Source organism: Dipteris shenzhenensis, chromosome 3, assembly GCF_047967505.1.
Source record: "Dipteris shenzhenensis isolate YYH24624 ecotype China chromosome 3, Dip_SZ_1.0, whole genome shotgun sequence".
Lineage (NCBI taxonomy): Eukaryota > Viridiplantae > Streptophyta > Polypodiopsida > Gleicheniales > Dipteridaceae > Dipteris > Dipteris shenzhenensis.
The window spans coordinates 25,292,101-25,308,969 of NC_141598.1; the positions used below are offsets into that span (position 1 = coordinate 25,292,101).

The 16,869-nt window shown below is 43.3% G+C and overlaps 1 protein-coding gene across 1 annotated transcript in view; it reads right to left on the reverse strand.

Moving 5' to 3' along the window:
- The window catches only part of LOC147903557 (S-adenosyl-L-methionine-dependent methyltransferases superfamily protein), an 82,936-nt gene that overhangs the window by 17,816 nt on the left and 48,251 nt on the right, over window positions 1-16,869 (reverse strand). Inside the window, exons 5-13 of the mRNA XM_087399815.1 lie at window positions 16,028-16,276; window positions 15,855-15,938; window positions 15,705-15,752; window positions 14,985-15,049; window positions 14,712-14,760; window positions 14,384-14,636; window positions 13,875-13,990; window positions 13,676-13,756; window positions 13,493-13,567 (exon numbers count right to left, since the gene is read on the reverse strand). Of these exons, the coding sequence (XP_087255941.1) occupies window positions 13,493-13,567; window positions 13,676-13,756; window positions 13,875-13,990; window positions 14,384-14,636; window positions 14,712-14,760; window positions 14,985-15,049; window positions 15,705-15,752; window positions 15,855-15,938; window positions 16,028-16,276 (1,020 nt within the window). The remainder of the gene's footprint in view (window positions 1-13,492; window positions 13,568-13,675; window positions 13,757-13,874; window positions 13,991-14,383; window positions 14,637-14,711; window positions 14,761-14,984; window positions 15,050-15,704; window positions 15,753-15,854; window positions 15,939-16,027; window positions 16,277-16,869) is intronic.

Consider the following 16,869-nt stretch of genomic DNA (forward strand, 5'->3'; position numbering starts at 1 on the left):
TAGGTAAGAATCTAGCCATTTTTGTCAAACGGTCAACTATGACCCAAATAGAGTCATGACCCTTGCGCGTACGAGGCAAACCAGTAATAAAATCCATGGAAATACTCTCCCATTTATTACCTGGAATCTGTAATGGCTGTAATAAGCCCGCGCTTCTAAGGCGTTCAGCCTTAGTAACCTGACAAACTCGGCAACCTACCACATAGTTCTCTACAAATGCACGCATCTTAGGCCAATAAAAGGTATGCTTCACAAGAGACAGAGTCCTATGTATACCTGGATGTCCCGCACTAGGAGCATCATGACACTCCCAGAGAATCTTGGATTTTAGGTCCAGAACATCAGGCACACAAATCTTTTCATTCCGGAACAGCAAGCCGTTCCTAATCATCCACTGACCTCCCGCCGCCTGTATTCTAGGTGGCACAATCCCTGAGTCCTGGTCAACCATGGAATTCCCATCCTGGACTTTCTGCCAATAAGAACTGAAATGACTATCAGTTGCGTATAGCCCTCTCAAGGATTGAAATAGGTCTGAGGATATTTCCGTAAATGACAAAGCATTTACAAACTTAACTCGACTTAAGGCATCCGCAACACTATTCAACGAACCCTTACGATAACGTATTTCGAAATCAAAATCCTGCATTAACTCTGCCCATCTGGCTTTCCTTCCTCTCAATTCTGATCCATCACACACATACTTAATTGACTGGTGATCAGTCAATACAAGGAACTTTGAACCATACAAGTAGTGTCTCCAAACCTTGAGAGCATACACTACCGCATAAAGTTCCTTCTCGAGTGTGGGCCAACGATACTGAGTGTCGTCTAGCTTCTTACTCTCAAAAGCTACAGGTCTGCCCTCTTGGAATAGAGCTGCCCCAATCGCATAATCACTCGCATCGGCCTCTAAAACATAAGGCCGGGTAGGATCGGGTAATGCAAGAACGGGTGCTTCCTTGATAGATAACTTCAAGGTTTCAAAAGCCTTGTTCATTGCATCATTCCAAGGGATCGGCTGAGTAGACCTGCGTCCACGACCTTTCAATATGTTGGTCAAGGGTACCGTGATTTGTGAGTAATCACGGACTGACTTCCGAAGAAATACCGTAAATCCTAGGAAAGAGCGAAGTTGTTTCACAGTCTGAGGTATAGGCCAATCTAAAACCTTCTGGATACGATCCAGATCAATGCTAATACCTTCAGAAGAAATCTTGTGTCCTAAGTAAATGATCTCCTTCATAAAGAAGTCACATTTACTCATCTTGGCATAAAGCTTATGCTGTCTTAGAACAAGTAAGACAACCCGAAGATGTCCTATATGATCCTCAAGCGTTTTACTATATACCAAGATATCATCTAAGAACACGACAACAAATTTGCCCAGATAATCTCTGAACAAATCGTTCATCATCTGCTGAAAAGTAGCAGGAGCATTGGTCAAACCAAAAGGTAATACGAGGAACTCGTAATGACCATACCTAGTCCGGAATGCGGTCCTATCTATGTGTTTAGCATAGATACGGATTTGATGATAACCCGTACGCAAATCAATCTTTGTGAAATACTTCGCTCCGGCCAAACGGTCTATCAAATCATCAGAACGAGGTAAAGGATAGCGGTTCTTAATTGTAACTTTATTTAGTCGTTTATAATCTATACACATCCTCCAGGAAGAATCCTTCTTCTTTCTTAAGAGGACAGGTGCACCCCAAGGAGATTTACTTGGGCGGATATAGCCCATATTCAGGTAATCCTGAAGCTGGATAGCTAACTCATCCTCCTCTACCTGGCTCATCCTATACGGTGGGACACTGATAGGTTGAGCCCCTGGGACTAAGTCTATGCGATGATCTACTGCCCTTTCTGGAGGTAACCCTTCCGGCAGTTGAGCTCGGAATACGTCCTTAAAATTATCTAACAACGTTCTCAATTCTCGGTGTTCAAACACACTTAATTCATTTTTGTTAATTACCGAAACAACAAATGAAGAAAGTGGAATCAAAACACACTGATAGACATCATAATGAGAAGTGTTCAATATATTCCGAAGCTGCATCGCAGATACAATAGGCCCCTGAGAAGGGGTAATCTTATCACACTGAATACAAAATTGGGTGCCTTTGTCTTCAAAAGAAAGCGTATGCTCCGTCCATCCGATCTGGATATTGTGGGTTTTAAACCACTCTATCCCGATCAGCAAGTCTACATGCTCTAGATGCATAACATAACATGTGAGAGCTCCCGTGTAGGCTTGAATCCGGATGGGAAGCGCTTCAACCTTGCGATCCCAAAACTGCTTCCCGGCTGGAAGCTGCACCTCGTAGGTGTGGTCGCTAGGTACTGTGGACAGCCCCATCCTTTGCACAAATTTGTAATTAACAAAATTGTGAGAGCTGCCCGGATCAAAGAGAATGTGAACCTGTTGGTCCCTAACTTCTCCATAAACTCGGAAAAGATCATGGGAACCAAACAACGAAGTATTAAAGGTACAATTGCAAGAAAGGGGGCAGGTAATGACATTTACTGAAATACCTGTCATCGTAACCTGGTTGGCTCCCTTGGCTGCGGTACGTGGACCTGCCTGGAGCTTCGGTCCTAGCACCAATCTCTGGTTCTTCCGCTTAGGACACTCATTCTTCGTGTGGCCCCGCTCCTCGCAATAAAAACACCGGCCCTCTTTCTTGAGTCTGAGAGTGCGAAGGAAACGGGCCTTACCATTCTTCGCAGGAGTTAAGCTTTTCCTGGAGGCGTTGTCCGTAGACTTCGTCTCCCCAATACCAGTCGCATGCTGAAAGAACTTGCGTTTGTTCTTTCCGCTGGTCTCGGTAACTGTGGTTGCCTTGGTTCCGGCCATGGTATCATCATATATGCGCGCATATGTCATGGCCTCCTGCAATGTTGTGCACTTGTTATTCTTAATCTGTAACTTATAGGAGTCTGGCAAACCATCCACGAAAAAACCTAACAAGGTTACAGGATCCATTTTAGTGGCCCTGGTTTGCAGATCCCTAAATCTTTGAAGATAGACTTCAAAAGTTAAATTCAATTTTGACATATCGAGGGCTTTGAGCTTGCCGACGATATCATAGTCATCTTCCTTCTTCAGGAACTCCTTCCTGAAGATACCCTCAAATTCTGTCCAAGTGTCAGGCTTAGGCTGAAGTTCTTTCCACCAAAGCAAGGCTTTACCTGACATAAACCCTGCTGCTAGCTGAATCTTTTTCTCGTCTGGATAGGGGTGAAATTGGAAGTGAACTTGCCACTTGTGCAGCCAAGTGTCAACCACCTCCTTTGTTCTTGATTTCTGGTCACCTGGAAAGGGATCCGGAGTGATATTCGGGCCTAGCACGGAGGCCATGGCATCCACATGCGTGAGTGCCTGTACCGTGCTAGCCAGAAGAGTCAAAGTAGCTTGTATCCCTTGGAGTTGCTGTGTCAACCCCGATTGATTAGCGTTGACCTACTCAAATTTACCATCCAGAGCAGTCGTGAACTCACTAAAGGCTTTCTTAGTGATCAGGTCGTCATAGAGACCCTGATCATCCTCTCCCACTGGAGTGTAGTCTAATTCCTGCTCCCCCATAGTGAACTCGGGATTCGGAGCATCAGACATAGCTGAATACTGATTCGATTACAAACGGAGAGAAATAAATAACTGAAACGGAGCACGGAGGGAGATGGAGTAGAAGAAAACCGTCCCAGATAAATCTGACAGAAAAGATGCTGAAATCTGGAAGACCACGAGCCCTGGTGCCTCCCCGAATCTGCAACCGGATGCGCAGTCAACAATAGAGGCTGTACGGACTGCTGACGTGGCCTGTACGGCTGCTGACGCAGTCCGTACGGTGGCTGCAGAAGCTGGCGCAGGCGCTGTACGGAGCAGCAGCAGGTACAAGAACAGGCGAAACAGTCCGTACAGGCTGTACGGCTGTCGCTGTAACTGTACGGACTGGTACGGAAATTTTGGGAGCTGTGCAGGGCTGACGCAGGCAAGGCGGATGCAGGGAAACTGCTCGAACAGGGCGCTGCTGAAGGGCGAGGCTGGCTGGCACAGATCTCGAGGTGACGTCTCGAATCTTGGGCTGCTGGTGGATTGTCTAGCACCCAGCCCCCCATCTATATAGGGTGCAGGGCTGCCCGATTTGGAAGCTAGGCTTCCAAAGAAGGCTGAGCCCCTCCAGCTTTGGAGGGGTGCTTTTGCGAAAAAAGCACCTGAGCCCCTCCAACTTTGGAGGGGTGCTTTTTTCGCAAAAAAGCACCTTCCACCTGCGCAGGCTGCACGCAGCCCTCAACGCAGGCTGTTCGCAGCCTGTTGCGCAGGCTGTGGACAGCCTATTGCGCTGGCTGTGGACAGCCTATTGCACAGGCTATCCTGTCGCTACTGCCTCGCCTACTGCGCCCCTTCCTACACCCCGCATCCTCTACTCCCTGGCTGTAAATTTCCTGCCCTACTCTCCTTCCTTTCTGCTCTCCTTCTCCTCCCTCAGACTTCTCTCTGTAGCCTTCAGAATTTTCGATTCTATTTCACTCCTCTTCTTCTTCCTTTCCCAGATATTTCTTCACCCCTTCTACCCCAGGTAGACAGCAAAAAACGCAGCAGGTAATCTCGAATTTTAGGGCATACCTGGAAGAGAAATCCGTCAAATTTCTCGCATCAGAAGTTCCTACCTCAGGAGTTGGCTCTGATACCAACTGACACATCCCAGCACTCCTGAAACCCCTGATCTGCAAAATAACCACACACAACATCAGAACTGAGCAGGCTGCTCACCACCCAACCGTGACATCTACGGGATGTGATCCCGAATCAGAAGATGTCCCCCCGAGCCACGAGCTGAGCTACTGGCACGAACTCCCAATCAGATCCCAAACCAGCCTGGTGTCCCATACCACCAGGTGGCGCTGTGAAGCCCTGGATCTGCCACTGGGCCTTGGGCTACGCTAAGATGCAGGCGCGCGTCCGCGACACAATCCAGGATCAGACCTAGCACCTGGGAACGAGACTTGCTCCCAACTGCACACTGAGAACTGAACCCCCTGGGCCTCTTTTATAGACTCGGGCCCCGGCGCCAAAAATAGCGAAGACCTATAAATAGTTCATACCCTTGCCACTCAACCCGAGAATCAAGCCTGCCTAGCTCTAAGCCTCCCCAGGCTAACCTGAGCTAGTTCTGTGTAACTAGTACACGTCAGATACCGATCCGTGCACATGACACGTACAGGTATACCTACAGTACTGACCATACAGCTTATACCTACTCCAAGTGTTCCGTACAATTTCGCACGTGCGAAATTGTCATCAGAATCCGTACTTGTTTTTGGCATTGGCTGTGAACCAGGTACTTGGTTCTTGCTTGCTACACCTTTGCTGTCATCTACAGATATTTGCAGTGCTGGGGCTTTTGCAGGACATTAGAAAATTTGGGGCTTTCAGTTCTTTTCACCTCATTTGGTTGCAATTTCCTGGAAGAACATTGGATTCTTGGCATTTGGTCTGCAATTTCTTGTTTGATTGCAGTACATTGGGTCAGATTGCAAGACATTGAGTCACATTTGCAGCACATTGGGTCACATTTGTAAAAATCTCATCAAAATTTGGGGCTTCTCTATATTTGCCCTCTTTTTGACCTATTTGCCCTCATTAAATTTGGGGCTTTTGCCAGATTTGCTGTTTTTTGCAGTGAACATTGCCTGACACAGTCACATTTGGGTCAAATTTGCATTTGCCCTTTGATTTGGACTGGAAATTTACATAACAATTTACTTGCAAACATTTGCTATCATTTTTTGGACAGCGAGCTCTTTGCAGTGATAGCCTTGAGGCTCTTGTGTTTTCAGATCTCTTCTTTTCAAGGTATCCCATTTGCAATGGCTGGCAACAATCATGATCTATTTGGCATTCTTCGTGAAGATGATAAGTTGGATGGCACCAACTATCCGATGTGGTCTTATCTCATGAAACATATTCTTGTTGCAAAGCATTTTTGGAATATTGTTTCTGGGATTGATCTGAGGCCATCCAATGCTACGGCGGCTGCCCCTACTACTGGTCCCTCTGCAGAGGGTACTCCTCCTGATGTCTTATCCTCTAGCACCCCTGCTGCTGCTCCTCCAACTCGACAACAATCAAGATGGGATGCAAGAGATGCAAATGCACATTCCTGTATTGCTTTATCATGCAAGAGAATCATTATTCCACACATCCGGTCTTGCAGGACAGCAAAGGATGCTTGGGACAAATTGGCTTCTCTTTATCAGATTCGCAATGAGGCACATGTTGCATATTTAAGAAGGCAATTGCAGGAAGTCGGTATGAATGAAGGTGACTCTATGGATGCATACCTGACAAAGGTCAAGGACCTCATGGAACAACTTGCCAATATTGATGAGGTGATGCCAAATTCTCAGATTGTCAGTACCAAATTGAATGGACTGCCAGATACATATCAAGGGTTTGCTACAACCCTTCGATTAGTGGCCATGGGTAATCCAGACCACTACTCTTTTGATCAGCTAGTCACTTTGCTTTTGCAGGAAGGGCAAAGTCGAGCTAATAGACAAGCTATTATTCCTGATCATGCATTTGCTTCACAACAAACACGAAGAGGCAAGGCTTCCAAGCCTATGGGCAAGCCTAAATATGAGCCTAACAATGGCGATTCCTCCAATGCATCTAAAAATACACCTCCAATGCATCTAAAAATACAGCAGATAAGTCAAAGAAGAAAAGATGCAACTATTGTTGCAAGCCTGGGCATGAAATTTCAGAATGCAGGAAGCGCATTGCTTCGAAGAAAAAGAAAGCAAAATTGACAGTTAATGCCTCACATGCAATTGAATCCCACGAGCCAGCAGATGCCTCACATGCACATGCTCTCCAGGATGATTGGGCATGGGCTGTCCATTGCTCCTTTGATCCCTCCCAAGTTGATGCATTGTTTACTGCTCATGATGCTCAGTCTTGGTATTTTGATAGTGGTACTTCCAAGCACGTCACATCTTGCAAACAGTTGTTTCATTCCTTAGCTAATGCACCTCGTGGGGGAACTGTCACATGTGCTAACAATGCCTCCTATGCTGTAAAAGGAATTGGAGATGTGCAGCTCACATCCATTTCAAGCCATCCTGTCACTCTGACTAATGATCTTTGCTTGGAATAGAAGTCAACTTGATTTCAATTCCAGCAATTGCCACTTCAGGTTTCAAAATGATTTTTGATGGATACAGACGCCTAGTATATGATCTTCGTGATGACAATGCCATAGTTCTCACTCGCACTTTGAAAAAGGGGCTTTATCACCTTGATGATCACTCAGCTGCACTCTCTATTGAAGCATTTGCTATTTCAGATTGACAGCCAAAGTTACATTCACAGGACATGGCAAATGATGTACCTCAAATTCACGCAGTTTCCAAACATGTGTGTGAGGGTTGTCTTTTGGGTAAGATGCATCCGTTTCCTTTTCAAAAGAATTGTCCAAAACTCTCACAAAGGAAATTGCAGCTAGTGCACAGTGATGTCTGTGGCCCAATGAGGACAAATGCCATTGGGGGGTACAAATATTTCATGACTCTCATTGATGACTTCACAAGATATTGCTGGGTATATGCTTTAAAAGCCAAATCTGAAGTGTTCTCATGCTTTCAGAGGTGGCTGAATATGGTTGAGAATGAATCAGGATGCAAGCTTGTCACCCTCAACACAGATAGGGGGGGAGAGTATATGTCAAAGGAGTTTGACGCACTTTTTTCTTCACGGGGCATTGTTTACTCATGCACTACTCCTTACACTCCTCAACATAATCCTGTTCCTGAAAGGAAGAACAGGTCCACTATGGAGATGGCCAGATGCATCCTTAAGGCCAAGTCCTTGCCCAATAAATTTTGGCTTGATGCACTGATGTGTGCCAACTATGTGCTGAATAGATCACCAACAAGGGCATTGAAGACTGTTACACCTTATGAAGCATGGAAAGGCTGGAAGCCTTCACTTTCACACATGAGAGTTTTTGGGCCTCTTGCATATGTTCATGTACCATCTCAGCTGAGACATAAGCTTGATGACAAGGCAATCAAATGCATATTTATTGGTTACAGCCAGGAGAGCAGAGGGTATAGGTTATACCAACCAAATACTGGGAAGATTATTGTCAGTAGAGATGTAATCTTTGCTGAACATTCAGCTTCTCCTCTTGTGGACTGCAAAGCTAAGCCAGAAGTTGACATGATTGATGCCTTTGACTCTTGGTTACCTTTGCCTTCCTCAGAGGGGGAATTTGACCAGCAACATGAGCCTCCTGCAGGCCCTCCAACAAGCAATGATCAGCCAGTAACCCATGCTGATTTGCAGGTTTCTCTTCCAGCACAAAATGATCCCACTATTCATGATGCAGTGATTGAAGAAAGAGCTGTCAGTAGACAGCAAAGGTAAGTTCCCAGATGGCTTCTTGATACGTTGAGGGACAGCAAATAAGATCAGCCTTTTGCTGCCCGGACACAGGGAATAGACATATGCATGGTCACTTTCTTGAGTTTGCACTCCTTGCTACAGCTTGCAATGAAGAGCCTTTGTGTCATAAAGACAGGCACCCAGGGCATGGTATGCCAAAATTCATGCACACTTACTATCCCTTGGTTTTCAAAATAGCCCCACAGAGCCCACTCTTTATGTCCGTGGGATGGATCTGATTTTTTACTGCTGATTTTATATGTGGATGATATGCTAATCACGGGCCCAGATACTCAGCATATTGCAGCTTTCAAGGCTGATTTGCAGCAGGCTTTTGAAATGTCAGACATGGGACAGCTACACTATTATTTGGGCATTCAGTTTGCTCATGTTGAGGGGGGTATCATAATGTCACAGTCCAAGTATATTGGACAGCTCCTTGATCTTTTTCAGTTTGAGGATTGCAAGCCAATCTCTACTCCAGTGGACCCTGGCTTCAAATTTTCAGCTCATGATGGGAGCCCACCATGTGATATCACCCTTTACCAGCAGGCTGTTGGATGTCTCATTTACTTATGTCACACTTATGTCACACTAGTATGTAGTATCTCAGCTCAACAAATTCATACACATGCCCAATTCACAGCATTGGCAGGCAGTGAAGAGAGTCTTCAGATATCTCAAGAGGCACTCAAAATTTAGCCCTCTTCTATGGTGATCAGGGTTCACTTACCATGCATGCTTACACGGATAGTGACTGGGCGGGTTGTACCGACACCAGGGTGTCACATACCACTTACAGATCTTGGTATTCGCCAGACATCCTCCACTATGGTCTACACTGACAGCCAGAGTGCTTTGGCCATTGCACGTAATCCAGTGTTTCATGCGCGTACCAAGCACATTGAAGTTCACTATCATTATGTTCGAGAGCGGTTGTCAGCAGGAGACATAGAGTTGTCCTACCTTCCCACAAAGGACAACATAGCAGATATGTTTACAAAGGCACTTCCTCGTCCCAAGTTCGAAGTCTTCCGATAAGCTTTACACTTGGTTCCCTCTGTTACATGATCTGACATACCTTATACATTCATAGGTGGCTATATCCTTTTGGATGAACATGTGCCACCATGACCAGAAAATACCAGGTATTCTGAGACGTTTCCAGAATCCTTCAGCCCATACCATGGAGTAGGGTTTGTAGGTCATCTTCTCCCGGTTCTAATGACGCCCTAAGGGTATGTGCCTTGTAGGCATAGTTATAGGAACTCTAGTGTTTAGTGCCTTTTATACCACATAGGACATTTAGTCCTATGTGACACCTAGGACACTTAGTCCTAGGGTCTACCTTCAAGTACTATGTACTTTTCTTTTCATCTAATCTAGTTGACGTGACGGCTTATCTCTAACGACTTCTATACTTGCTCCTTTTGCACATCGTCCCTACAATAGATAGAACCGCTTTCCGTACTAGGTATGGCCGCTACGAGTTTCTCGTATTACCTTTTGGATTTACCAATGCTAACGCTACCTTCCAACAAATGATGAACGATTTGTTCAAAGATTATTTAGGCAAATTCGTTGTCGTGTTCTTAGATGACATCTTGGTATATAGCCAATCGCTAGAAGATCACATTGGACACCTCTGGATTGTCTTAGTTATTTTAAGACAACACAAAATCTATGCCAAGATGAGTAAATGTGACTTGTTTATGAAGGAGATCATTTACTTAGGACATAAGATTTTTTCCGAGGGTATCATCATTGATCTAGATCGTACCCAAAAGGTTTTGGAATGGCCCATCCCTCAAATAGTCAAGCAACTTCGTTCTTTCCTAGGATTTATGGTTTTTCTACGGAAGTCCGTGCATGATTATTCTAACATCACAACATCCTTGACCAACATACTGAAAGGTCGTGGATGCAGGTCTACCCAGCCGATCTCTTGGAATGATGCATTGAACAAGGCTTTTGAAACCTTGAAGCACTCTATCAAGGAAGCCCCTTTTCTTGTATTGCCCGATTCTACCCGGCCTTATGTTTTAGAGGCCGATGCAATTGATTTTGTGATTGGGGAAGCTTTATTCCAAGAGGACAAACCTTTAGCTTTTGAAAGTAAAAAGCTAGACAACACTCAATATCGTTGGCCCACACTAGAACTGTATGCAGTTATGTATGCTCTAAAGGTTTGGAGACACTACTTGTATGGTTCAAGGTTTCTTGTATTGATAGATCATCAGTCAATCAAGTATGTGTGTGACGGGTCAGAATTGAGGAGAAGAAAGGCCACATGGGCAGAGCTAATACAAGATTTTGATTTTAAAATACGTTATCGAAAGGGTTCCATGAATAGTGTGGTGGATGAATTAAGTCGAGTCAAGTTTGTAAATGCTATGTTATTTACGAAAATATCCTCAGACCTATTTCAATCCTTGAGAGGGCTTTGCGCAACTGATAGTCATTTCAATTCTTATTGGCAGAAGGTCCAGGATGGGAGTTCCATGGTTTACAAGACTCAGGGATTGTGCCACCTCCTATGGTAGAGGCGGCAGGAGGTCAGCGGATGATTAGGAACGGCTTGCTGTTACGAAATGGAAAGATCTGTGTGCCAGATGTTTCGGATCTTCGATCCAAGATTCTCTAGGAGTGTCATGATGCTCCTAGTGCCAGTCATCCAAGTATACATTGGACTCTGTCTCTTGTGAAACATACCTTTTATTGGCCTAAGATGCGTGCATTTATTGAGGCTATGTGGTAGGTTGCGGAGTTTGTCAGGTTACTAAGGCAGAACGCCTTAGAAGCGCGGACTTATTAATCCCTGGTAATAAATGGGAAAGTATTTCCAAGGACTTTATTACCGGTTTGCCTTAGAATGCGCAAGGGTCAATACTCCATTTGGGTCATAGTTGACCATCTGACAAAGATGACTAGATTCTTACCTACTAGAATCGACCATATCAGCTATTCAGTTAGCTCACGAGTTTGTGGACCGATTGTTTAAGCTATATGGTTTGCCTTCCGACATAGTCAGTGCAGGGACTCTAAGTTTACAAGTAATTTTTGGACACTTGTTTTTGAGAAGTTGGAAACTGCTCTAAGTATGAGTTCCTCAAATCATGCACAATCCGATGGCAGCACAGAGAAGGTTAACCAATTGGTTGAAGATATGCTTCGGGCATATGTTTCTAAGAGACGGTCTTCATGAGAAGATTATCTCCCTAAGATAGAATTTGCTTATAACAGTGTAAAGCATTCAAGTACAAGCTACAGTCCTTTTATGCTTATGTATAGGTTTCAACCTAAGTCACCAGTTATGATTGGGTTCAAGGGAATTCATAATGATGCTACAAGGACATTTTTGCAAGACATGCAGGAGATGTTGTAGTTTGCCAAGGAGTCTATTAGAAGTGCCCAAGATCGGGATAGATTTTATGCTAATAGACATCGTTCACCCAGAGAGTACTCTGAAGGGACGATGGTTGGTTGGAGCATATGAGATGATGAGACAACTACAAGAACTGCCTAGGAGGCTTTCAAACATCAACTAATGATTGCATGTTGCATTCCTGTGACGGGATAAAGAAAAGGGAATGACTAGCAATTAAGGGGCCAGTGCAACAGAGCATGATAAATTAAATATGGGCTGAACCAAAGAAGCGAGTTTAACCCTAATTGCTTCTGTAGAACAAAGCTACCTTCAAGATAGAATGAGTTTCTCATGCTCTAGAAGTTGAAGCTCGCCACTAGCAGAGAAGAGAATACTGCAAGCTATGCACAAAAACATCGGTAGAGAATAAAAATCATCTGTGACAGAAACCATGCACACATTAGAATGAAGTGTGACATCCAGATTTTGCAGCCTTTGACTTTCTACACCTTTTTGAATCGTTTACCAAGCACATCAGGAGCTACATCATGGAGATTTGGAATTGCTAAAGAAATCATTAAAAACTTCGGAGTTAGAAAACAAGCACTCGGAGTGATTCACTAATTTTCATAATTTGTGATTAGTGGTGCAACTCTATAGAGGTGCAGCACGAGATTAGTATGATCAGCTTCATCTGGTTTGTCCAACAGATCCAGTTGGGTCTAGAGGACATTGGTAGAACATTTGGTTTCATCTCATGTGATAAGCAAAGAACAGATTTGACCAGTAGCCTCCCACACATGGATGATTTTTTCATGTTAGTTTTGTTAAGAAGCGAAACTTTTATATTGGTGTCGAAATTTTGTATGCCCTAATGAAAATAATTTTTTGAAACATTCACTAAGGTTTGAAACTTTTGTGCAAAAAAATGTGAAGTTTCGCGAGGATTTACATCTTTTACTTCAAAATTCAAAAGAAAATATATAGAAGCGTACTATGTTCTATCAATATTGTGAAACTATTAACATTAGCTCAATAAACTCTTGCTAGGATTTTATACTAATATGTACATATAGCTTCGGTAAAAACATCCATGCTCCCAAGTGCGCATTTCACTTGACAAAGCTTATCTGTGCTCCATGTGGAACGGGACCCGAAGGACATATGGGTGTTGTGAGCGCTCTTATAAGACTTGGCCTTCAAGGAATTTTTTTCGTTTTCACAGATCAAGGTATTATGTGAGTGTATATGCAGTGAGCCAGAAAACTTAGGAAGCAGCTCGCCCATGGATATCTGTTATTGTATTGGTTTCCTTTCCAATCTTAATCAAACCTAAATTTGCCTAGAAAGATAAGGTACTCCTGTGTGATAACCTACCACACACTAAATATTTTGAAGCAAAAGTTGATTATTTTGATAGATAAGATAGAAATCACCAAGGTAAAGCACTCCTTGAAGAACCTCATGTGGTCCAAAAAAATTCAGTCAATATCCTTACAGATGGTGCACCAGCATTAGGAAGGTACTGGACACATATTTTTGTGGTTATGATACTCTGATCTTGCAAGAGCTGCGAGTTCAATGCACTACCTTTACAATAAATTGAAAGAAGCAATATTTTTTCATACCCAAGGTCATCATTGCCAGCCCAGTTTCAGTTTTTCACTCACCTGCATGCGCTCATCTTCCATGAAACCAAAATGGCGTCTAGCAAGCTCACCAACAATAGGATCTAACTCCATCACCTGCTTGTCAACAAGTTGAATTCCAACAAACTTTCTTACACTGCCAGAAAGCGTATGTATTAAAAAATACAAGTGGAGAGTATCTGCGATTGGGAAATGCATATCTACCTCTATTTTTCCAAACGGCAAGTGTTTATGTAGGAACATAGGAAGAAGTCCAGCTCCAAGCCCAACTACCGCCACTCTCACCTACAAGAATTGTATTAAGTTGCCTGGGAAAGGTGAGCTTCCTTGCTGAGGAACCCTCAGACATGACAAAACAAAGAAAAAAGAAAACGGTGGGGGGGTTGGGTCATGTCCAAAGTACCAATTGTTGAGAAGAAACCCAATCTTCCAAATTTGATGCGATCAATGAGATTCCCGCTATCATTCCAGCATGGTAGGGACTTGCCAGAAAGCTATGATCCACTTGCAAATCATCACCTGTATGCATACCAGGAACATAAATTTACTGATTGTAGAGGAAGAGAAAACGAGCTGTAGGTGGATTGGATAGAAAGCATCAAAGGAATCATCAAATTATCATGGTGCAGGAAAATGAAACAATGAGGATATCCAGTCATAGTAGCTTGCAATTTATATTTTTTTTTAAAGACGTGAGGAAAATTGTTGCCTGCCAACAGATGCCTCAACAATTGCATGCATAAAAGTCAAAAGGGAAGCATTGATAAATGTAAGATACATCTGAGATCGAGCAGAATCTCCCATTTACAGCTTGATAACGTGTGAACCTCCACAACAAAAAGAATGCAACTAACATGCACTTGACCAGCGGTACATTTAATGTTAAGAAGTATCTTAGAATTCTACAGCTACCAGAAAGCGAATCCTTGTCGTTACGATTCTTCTTTTTTGTTGACTTATGCCCCCTGCCTCCCATTTTGATTTTTTCTTGGCTTTTGGCTGGAACTTTAATAAGTAATGCCTCTGACTGGATCATATTCGGATTCCTCCGAAAAACAAGTCTGCGGTAATATTCTTGTCGAACACCTGAGTGATCATTACTTGTGTTTTCTTCAGAAAGTACAACATTCTCCACAAGCATGGCACCTGTCAAAGGAGATTCTACCTGCACGGCAAACAACATAAGAAATGCAGAGTTTCTGGAGTGATTTTAAAGACTTGAGCATAGTTCTTTTCACACCTCCTCCAAAATTGTTCTCTTTGCAACACCATCGCTAGACATCAAGTACCTGGAAGGACGTCACCAGACTGCTATGAGTATATAAATCCAGTATGCTTCACAGCAAAAGAATCCGGAATTCTTCCATTTCCTAGGATGCCATCAACAATATGCCAAACTTGTTTGCAGTTCTTTAAACACCAAACTAAGAGGACCGAGATGAGATAATTTAAGTTAAGCACTGATAATAAAATATGTGAAATGAAAATTCATATAGGATGGCATTTAACTCACGGGATGCTCACACCATCCTTACAATTGAGTGGTAGCAGACCCTTTACAAGTGGTGAAAGATCATCCTGAAGACATAAAAATAAAAAAAAGGTCAGCCCAGAAAAAAGGTGCAACCTCCTCGTAATATTTCTCATAGCCTCTTCTACATAGACCTCATGCTAGTTGGTGTGACTCAAGGGAATAAATGCAGGTCAACCTTCTCAAATAAGTGTAATACAAAGACCCCAATATAGATGTGTTTGATTGGATTTTTCCAAATTCTTGGAGTTACAGTCATAATACAAGTAGATTGAATTTTAATGCAAGTGTCAAAGAGGTGTCATGCTGTCATGGAGATTATGTCAGATTTGTCTAGAAAGAAAACTTTGGATGTCAGAGACTTTGCCATCTGTTTAGTGAAAGCATGCTTTGCCTGGCTATGGGAACCCTAACGATCAGTGTAGCCAATGAGACCCAAAAGAACACATTACAAATTTCATTTTAATATGCTGTCCTGTAAAAGGAAGTCACTTCTCCGAACACATTAGAGACAGATCCCAAAGGAAAGAGTTACAACCAATGTAAGCCACAAGGGGAAACGGGGCGGGCGGGGGGGGGGGGAGAGAGAGAGAGAGAGAGAGATGGTGGGCGTTGCCTTCATCCGCAACTAGAGTTCTTTTGTTTAAAGCTAAAAAAAGCTCTTTTATTCTTTGTATGCAGTGAACATGGTGGAAGTATCACCTGAATGTCCTCCATGCTCCCAGAATAGAAGTCAATGTCCAAAAAAACCTGCACATATGATTTGAACCTTCAATAAATGGAGAAGTCTGGTTGAACCTGCCCTTACATTAAAAAGGGAAAGCTTAAGCAGCAGCCAGTCTGCCATTCTACCATGATAAGCCGACCTGCTTTCGCACTTTCTACAACCTGCCACTGCCCTTCTTCCGAAGAAAAAAGCCACTCATGTGTTCGTCCCTGCAAAGGTAGCATTGAGAAATAGCATCAAATTCACTTATACAACAAAACAAAGGGTGAAGTACAAACAAAATCTGGAAAACCTGTACCTTTGGAACTAAGAAAACAGCACATTTGTACTGAAAAGGTCCATCCCCTTTTAGTGCATCTAAAACTACAGCTGAATAGCTAGAACGAGAAAGGCCCCTTCCAGCCAATGTTATTGGAAATCTGCGGCCTGGAACAATATTCTCAATTGGATCTGACGATGGTTCTTCCAATTGCTCTATATCAGCACCGCCTGCAATTGACTTCCGAATCAAGTTCTCTTCCTGGACCACCCTTTCGAGAGGCTCCATCTGCATTTCAGCATATAAAAACAATTATATGAAGCATCCAGTAAAGGATCATTGGACAGGAGATCCAACATAAGTGCTTTGCACAATCCATAGTTTATGCTAACTTTCAATACTAGCTACTGATATTTTGAGGGACTTTTATTTCAGAGATGAGATTGTCACCTACAAGGAAGTTTCAGTAACCCCTTTTTTTTCAAAGGCACAGTAGGCTGTGTTATCTTATTTTGCAAAAGAAATTTTCAGGAATAGTAAGAAGATCAGATTATATTAAGCATTAGTACTTCATCTTGCAACGTTCAGTCGCCACTTTCTACAAATCATAAGTTAAAATTGTGTCTCCAAATTCCAACTGCCACACAGAATAGATTGGCAGCAAGACAGTCACACTAACCACTCATCAGCTTCAAAACACGGAAACAAGGTCCACATATGAACCTGCACCTATCCCAGAATTATGATCAGCCATTTGGTATTGAAACACCATGGAGCTGTTCTAAATAACTTCATAAGCGAGACAGGCGAGAGCCAGCTTCTTTGTAGGGTGCCCTTTATGCCACATAGGACATTTAGTCCTATGTGACACCTAGGACACT